The sequence below is a fragment of the Nicotiana tomentosiformis genome, chromosome 2 (genome assembly GCF_000390325.3).
Source record: "Nicotiana tomentosiformis chromosome 2, ASM39032v3, whole genome shotgun sequence".
NCBI classification, from domain to species: Eukaryota; Viridiplantae; Streptophyta; class Magnoliopsida; order Solanales; family Solanaceae; genus Nicotiana; species Nicotiana tomentosiformis.
The window spans coordinates 16,651,176-16,659,352 of NC_090813.1; the positions used below are offsets into that span (position 1 = coordinate 16,651,176).

Here is an 8,177-nt window from a genome sequence, read left to right on the forward strand (position 1 = left end):
AAAATCAATTCTAACATGCCTCATCATCAACCCAATTAATTAGAATAATTTTTCAGATGTATATAATTATTGTATTTAACTTTTGTATTTAGTGTGTTTCAATTTTTTTTTTTTTTATACTATTGCATTCATTAGATTCAATGTTTGTTTTTACTGTATTCGCTATTTTATATTCAGTGTATTCAAATATATTTGTATTAACAATATTTAGTTATTCCCAATACATCTTATTACTGCTGTATTCAATATATTTCATTGGTTGTATTAACTATATTTCTATTTGTATTCAGTGTATTTTACTGTATTTCACTATATTTTAAAATTAAATGTATTCACTGTTTATATTATGTTCTATTTTAATGTTTGTATTCAGTGTATTTCAATGTTTATATCTTGTATTCATGTATACTGTATGTACAGTATGCATGAATACATGTTTATTCAGCTGTATTAAAAAAATATAGATCTTCGAAATACATAAATACAGTAAAAAAATATTTATATAAAAATACAATGTGTTTGAGTGAATTTGTACAGAATATAATGTATTTGTATTATTGTATGTGACTAAATAGCAAAAAAGAGAAAAAAGTTCGTCGGAGATGGCGTTTTCCAGCCAAGAAGAGAAGAAAGTTCGTCGGATCCGTATAACAAATTTATGATAAGAGTTCATCACATTGCTCCTTTCCGTTAGAAAAATTCACTATTTTCTATTTCCTGGATGCCTTCTACTCTATTCTAATGTCTCGTCGGCCATCAATACTAGGGCATGTATCTTGAGTTGCTCGAAGAGAGAGAGATTCTTCTTTCTCGTCGCCCATCAATACTAGGGCTTGAGTTGCCCGAATAGAGAGAGAAAGAAGAAAAAATCTGAGAGAGAATATTGTATTAATTGAAAGAAAGAGAGAGGAAAAATATAAATAGCATATTTCATACCGCAATAGTAGTATATACCATAAATACCTATTTTGCTATAAAATATAAAAGGTAGCTATAGAAAATAATATTTTAAAATAATTTTGGTTTATAATAAATAGGGTATTTACCTTTGATATATGAGGTAACATTTCCAATAACAATCTATTAGTACTTCCTCCGTCTCAATTTTATGTATAAGTGTTTGGATTTCGAGAGTCAAATGAATTATTCTTTTCCATATTGTGACTTATAATATGTTTTATATAGTTTCCAAATATTTAATTTTTTTCGACAAACTGAAAATTTGTATGTCTATATGCATAGTTAAAAATAAAAAAATTAAATCTCGAAAAGCAAAAAGTATCAAATAAATTAGAGGGAAAATAGTTTTTTTCTCTTTTGTCCAACGAGAAAAGTAAAGAAAAGAAGCAAGAAATCAGGACCGACACTTTTGAAAATGACATAGTTTCTATCTACAATTAGCGAAGAGTTATTCTCATACACTTCTGTGATGTTCTATGTGGACTTAACAATTAATAACACGTGAATTATTTGATTTATACAAAAGGTAAAACAAATATAATGGCAAATATGTCAAATATGAGGGCCTTAGTCATTTTATATATTAATGCAAGCGACAATCATGTGTATATATAGCTTCTGTAGCCTTTATATATATGACTAAGTACCCTCTTCAATCCTAGTTAAACTTGTGGAATGCCTAGCAGTGTTCATAAAAATCCGAAAATCGAACCAAATTGAAAATCGAACCAAATCGACCAAAAAAAATCGATACTTTTTAGGTTTGGTTTGGTTTTGGTTTTGAATTTTATAAACCGAACAAAATTGATTTGGTTTTGGTTTTAATAAAAAAATAACCGAACCAAACTGACTATAAAAGAAACTATTTAAATTTATTATTACACCTATATATATATATATATATATATATATATATATATATATATATATATATATATATATATATATATATATATATATATGTATATTTTTATATAAAGTTTGATACATATTAGTAATTTGTATTTTTAGTCTAGTTTTTTGCTATTATATTAATCTAATTTTTTGCCTTTACATTCTAGTTTGATTGGTAGTTTTCTTTTGTTAAGTACAAGAATTTATTTTATGTTAAAAATAATCGATTTTTAATTGAGTACTTAAATTATTCATTACTATTTGATTCAATTATCATCAATATATCTTAGTAAATGATAGATTTCTCAAAGAGTAATTGATTTGATAGTGTTACGTTGAAAATGTAGTCGCCGGGATATACGTTTGGTAGTGTGTCTCATATCTAAGAAAAAACCCGATAAATAACCGAAAAACAACAAAAACCGAATCGATAAAAAATCGACTTAATTGGTTTGGTTTTGTTCCAATATTTGAAAAACCGACTTACTTGGTTTGATTTATTTTTAGGGAAAAACCGAACCAAACCGAACCATAAACACCCATAGTAATGCGCTATTGAAAACTTTTTGTTGATAGATAAAAGTATAAAACGACAGACCAAGATGACTTATAATTTAATAGGTATACGTCTTATCTGTCTTTCTTATGTTAATCTTGATCTATAAAATATACTAATGATCTTGAGTTCTTATAAATTAACTTTTATCATGTTGTTACGTTCCCGTTGCCTAGTAATATATTGTTCGCATAGATTGATTACAAATCTATCTATATCAATATATACTTATACCTTTGTCGTTTTTACCCTTTTAAAATATAGTTCACACTGGACAAAATAATAATTGTCATCTTATTATTTTTTTAATATTTAAGACTTTTAAATTAACTAAAATTTTATCTATTAAATTTTTCCTTATTTGAATTATGTAAGAACAACAAATATTTAGGAGTTTAAATCTTTTCATAACTACAATATCCTTAGCATACTGTAGAAGAAGGAATCATAATTGGGCGTTCATGACTTCTTTAGAAGTCCTTATTTTCATAAAACAAAGATTATTTTAGAGAGAAATATAAATAATTCGTATTCTTTTATTTTCTCATAATAATCGGAAAATGAAGATTGGACAACCAAATTGGGATGAAAAAAAGTAAAAAATACTCTATGGTATAATAAAGAAAAGTTAATAATCTGAGCACCGAAATTAGCGACCAATCATCTTTTTTTCAATATTTATACGGTTTTTAAATAATTTTTACCCATTGAGATAGTGTACACACGCGTCATAGGACTAGTATTATGAATTGCATTACTCATGTAAGTTTTGTAGCTCCAATATCGCTAGCAAAACTGATTTTCCGGTACTTTTAGACTTCTTCCATAGTCGAAAGCACGTAAATGGATATTTATAGAAGAGAAACATAAAAAGGTTTTCCTTTTTCCTAATAGTTTTATTATATCTATTCAATGTGATACTCTATTTTACGACTAATTAGTACTACTAATTATGAATTGATAAATTGGTTTATACGGCTATGAGATACTATTAGATAAAGAAAAAATTCCACTTCCATTAGACAAATTAGAGTTTATCTTTTCATTTTTTTCCTTCTCTCGGCTATACAAAAATGTAAACTTTGTTGAGGTTAATAGCGAAAATACTACTCTTTCTACATATGCAACAACAACAACAACAACGTCAACGCTCCAATTCCATAATATATTGATTAATGTAGGCTACGTTGAATTTTTGTAGTAGTTTCCCATTAATCAAATTTGGAAAGTTGAATTAATACTACAAACTGATAAGTTAAACTATGTCACGTTCATTAAGGGGTTCGGTTACAGACAATAAAGCTTGTAGGAGACATGCTTATAATGTTATATTACCTTTGGTAAATATTGCTTAATTTCTGCCTAACAATAAGGACATCACTTTTGATGTGATCAGTAGTTTTAACACTTCATCTCATATTGCAGAACACATGTAAGCACTTAGATTTATTTTTTTCTGCTCTAAAACACTTAGATTGACTTAAAAGAAGATGATCACACTTAGACTTTTCCACTAAAAAAAAAACAGAATTGGGAGGATTTAATTTTCATCAAATGGAGGAAAAAAGTTATAAAACTGCATAGCTCTTAAATTCTCCTTGGAATTTCAGTTAGAATACCTCTAAAGGAAAATTCTCCAGTCTCCTTGTCCTTAATTTTCTCTTCCTTGAATTTTTCTCCAAACAGATATTTTTTTTAAACAAAAACAATGGTGGTGTATGTACAAAGTTACGCGCACCTTATCTATTGGTATCCGCTACTTTCCACCTGCATAGTTACCAGATGAGTCTGTCTAATGTTTATGAAGGTTTAGTTAGACACTTTTATTTTGTCTACCATTGGAATTTGAACCATGCTTACAAGGTTTATTTCCGCTTATTGATTATTAGGCCACATCTTGAATTCTCGTCTCCTAGCACATTCTAAGGATTTCAGAAGCCACTTTCAACGTATTTCACATTGTAAAAGGTAAGTGAAATAATACTTGCCATCTCACTTTTCAAAAGAACGAAATTTAGTGGTAAAATCCAAAATTTGTACAATTACATAAAACCTACTATTAATCTAAATGCAACTTCAAGGACTTTCAAAGGATGTAGGAGTATAAATTGGAGTTAGGGGTGTACATGGACCGGATTGGTTCGGTTTTATCAAAATCAAACCAAACCAACTATATCGATTTGGATTGGTTCGATTTTGTCGGGTTTTTCGAATTTTTTGTTACTTAAATATTATTTTAATCTTACTTTGTTGAATTTTTTATAAGTAAATATATGTTTAGTAAAAATATAAAAAATTGACAAACATATTATCTATTAAAATATTCTTATGGGAGAAATTTCTTAGTAACACATAATAATTATTTTTTAGTCGTCACAATAATATTTTGTTGATGTACACTTTCAAGGTTAACCGAATTTAGTAATTAAACATAAAAATCAATATGATACCTAAATAATAATAATTATTTCACATTCAAAAAAGATATAAGAATTTAATAGATGTTAACATAAATATGGAAGAACAAAGAGATTGATGCATTTCAGTAACACTTGATGAGAAAGTGATCGTACAATCTATTATTTAAGGTTAATAAATATGGAGCACTTCATATACTATTAAATATTATATCCCGCAAAAGAATCCTAAATATTTCTAGACATTTTAAAAGAAAATTCTATATAAAATTTTAAAAGTATATATATACAAAAATTATATATTTATATGTCGAGTTGGTTAAGATTTTTTTTACTCAATACCAAATCTAGTCGGGCGTTTGACTTTTCGATTTGGTGCGATTTTCCGGTTCGATTTGTACACTCCTAATTGGAGTAGTAGTTCATTCCTGAAAAAAGAAAAGATAGTTTACAACAGTTCAAGAAGAGACACATATTATATATATAGCTTTTACAAATTACAACGTACATATATACAAAATCTTCAATCAGCGACATAAATTGCACAACTTGTGTGAACAAGTGAGCTAAAGGAGTCCATACATCAAAGCCTGCAGCTTCTTCTACATAGCTAGATCGTTTGTACAATCTTGGAAAAAATAGATTAAAAAGAGAACCACTTCAACGCAAATATTCGAATATTACCATACATAAAGAAAGCTTGGCCAAAAGAGAGGGTCAAAAACGTTTTACTTGACTTGAAGTTTCGATCCATGTCCTCTCCTTGAATGGTTCAATATATGTATATACCACAAAAAACTGCTAACATTGGCCTTCCAAGATTAGGGTTGTTTGAGGATGCTACACCACATACAGTAAGTTACCATGATATACAATCAACTATTCACGTAGTCAAATCTAGAGCGAGTATAGCAGGTTCAATTGAATCCACTATTTTCTACTCGAACCATATATATACATATAGAAAAAAAGGACTTACTGTATATATATAATCGATCACAACCATTCTGAATTCATCTTTGATGACTATATGGACTTATTTCTCGCACTGAAACCATCAAGCCACCCCTGAAAGACGCAGTAAGTCCAGGAGAGAAGCGTGGCGTGTGATATGGTTGGGCTAATTCGACATTAAATCGCCTTAGCAACGAAAGAGCCACACTTTTAATCTCAACAAGTGCCATTTCTTTCCCCAAACAGACCCTAAGTCCAGCTTGAAAAACTGGATACTTGAATGGATTTTCTTGAAAAAAAATTCCATCTTTCAACCATCTTTCAGGCTTAAACTCCAAAGAATCACAACCCCATAATTCTTCCATTCTTCCCATTGCATAAGGATGATACGTAACCCTTGTTCCTTTCTTCACAAAAGTCCCATCAGGTAAAATATCATCTTCTAAACAAAACTTTGAATCAAATTGGATAGGAGGGTAAAGTCTCATACTTTCATAAATGGAAGCTTGTAGATAATGAAGCTCACTCATTTGTTCACAACTTTTGAGATCTTTATTTGGACCAAGAACTCTATCAGCTTCTTCTCTAATGGATTTAGCCACTTGTGGATGATTTGCAATTACATAAAAGAAACTTATTAAGGCAGAAGCAATAGTATCTCGACCAGCTAAGAGAAAACTTATGACAATATCTCTTAAATAAGTTTCATCACTTATTGTTCCCATGAATCTTGAAAGAAGATCCCTATGATTTGAAAAACCTAATTTTCTCTTTTGCCTTATGACTTCTTGTGCTAGTATATTGATCAATTTGATTGCTTTCTTCAACTTCCTTTCGCTCCCTATGTTTAAAAATCTTTTGATTTTCCAAACAATAGGTGATGTAGTCATGGCTCTTTCAGCTGATAATTTTGATGCTAGGTCAAAGGAAACTGCAAATTCTGAGATGGGTAGTGAAGATTCTAAACATTTAGGGTCCAACCCAAAGGAAAATCTACAAATATTATCAAATGAAAATCTTCTAAAAACATCTTGAAAATCCAAAACCACACCTTCTTTATTAGCTAAAAGTGGAAGAAGCCTCTTTTGAATCTCATTATGTACCACTTCAAATGCATATGATCGTATGGAGACTTTTCCAAGTTCAAGACTTGACATTCTCCTTTGAAATCGCCATAAATCGCCATCAACGTTGAATATACCACGACCAAGAAAATCACCTAAGATAGTAGAGAAAGTTTTCCCTTTTGGGTAATTATCAAATCTTGTTTTAAGCATATACTCGACGTTTTCAGGATTCGCAGTGATGGTATTACCAAGAACATGAATATGAATGGTTCTTGTAGGTGAATTTTGAAGAAGGTGAGTGTACCAATCACACAAATTGGTGAATTGTGAAGACCAACTTGTTGTGACATAAGCATGGCAAATTTCACAGTTGCACCAAAGTTTTAGCTTCACTATATAGAAAAAAAGAGAGAAGAGTGAAACTATTATGAAGATAAGGATAAAATAGACATGAAAAGACTTCAACCACCAACAAGCTTCAAGATCCATGGAAAAAAGGGGATGAATTCTTGGGATAAAGATAAAAAGATGGAGAGGATAGAAAACCAATGGGAGAGGAAGGGGAAATGAATTGATCAAAATTGATATTTCAATATTCTAATAAAGAATACACGTTCACTCTTACTCTACTATAATGCTTAGAAAACGACACATTATATAATAGCTTACTCCACTAACTATACTACTATTAAAGATTAAACAAATAATTGAATAAAAATCCAAAAACGAAAAGATAATAAGAGCATAATTAACGCGTGGGTAGAAGAACAAGACAGTTAGAAGACGCATCTTTTCTGAATCACGTATTGGAAGTTTGTACCCCAATATTCAATCACGTGCTTTTATTTATTCTTTCATTTGCAGTAGGTATAGTACCACATGTTTTGCAAAAAATTAAATTAGCACTACACTCGGCAGTGTGATTTTTTCATATGCAGGGGGCATATTGTCGCGTTCCTTCCAAGGAATAACATAATTCCAAATTAAAGAGCATAAAATCGGCTATTTCTGATCTTAAACATTAGTTGTATTATTTTTCAAAATATTTGATGTTTTAATAACCTAAAAAGTCATTTATTTCTACTCGATTAGACGTTATCAAAAAAATAAAAGACATTTAAACAAATGCACCTACTATTAAACTATTACTTTAGGAGTATTTCCTAAAGAATGTTAGATTCCCATATTGGCAAAGGAGGAGGGACTTTTGTCTTATGCAACATCACTTTTTTGGAATTGAATTAGACTCAAAATCTATTTTCTTATATGGTTATTAAAGTTAGGTTTATCCTAATTTCAGGTTTTTCCAATTCTTGGTTTACTCGATAG

At 29.4% G+C, this 8,177-nt stretch overlaps 1 protein-coding gene across 1 annotated transcript; it reads right to left on the bottom strand.

The window, feature by feature from the left end:
• Positions 1 to 5,284: 5,284 nt before the first annotated feature.
• LOC104110397 (cytochrome P450 94C1-like) lies at positions 5,285 to 7,489 on the bottom strand. Its single transcript, XM_009619884.4, has 2 exons — positions 5,807 to 7,489; positions 5,285 to 5,667 (listed from the first exon to the last, which is right to left on the bottom strand). The coding sequence occupies exon 1, from the start codon at positions 7,335 to 7,337 to the stop codon at positions 5,841 to 5,843; it is 1,497 nt and encodes a 498-aa protein (XP_009618179.1). The 5' UTR covers positions 7,338 to 7,489; the 3' UTR covers positions 5,285 to 5,667; positions 5,807 to 5,840.
• Between the last annotated feature and the right edge of the window lie 688 nt (positions 7,490 to 8,177).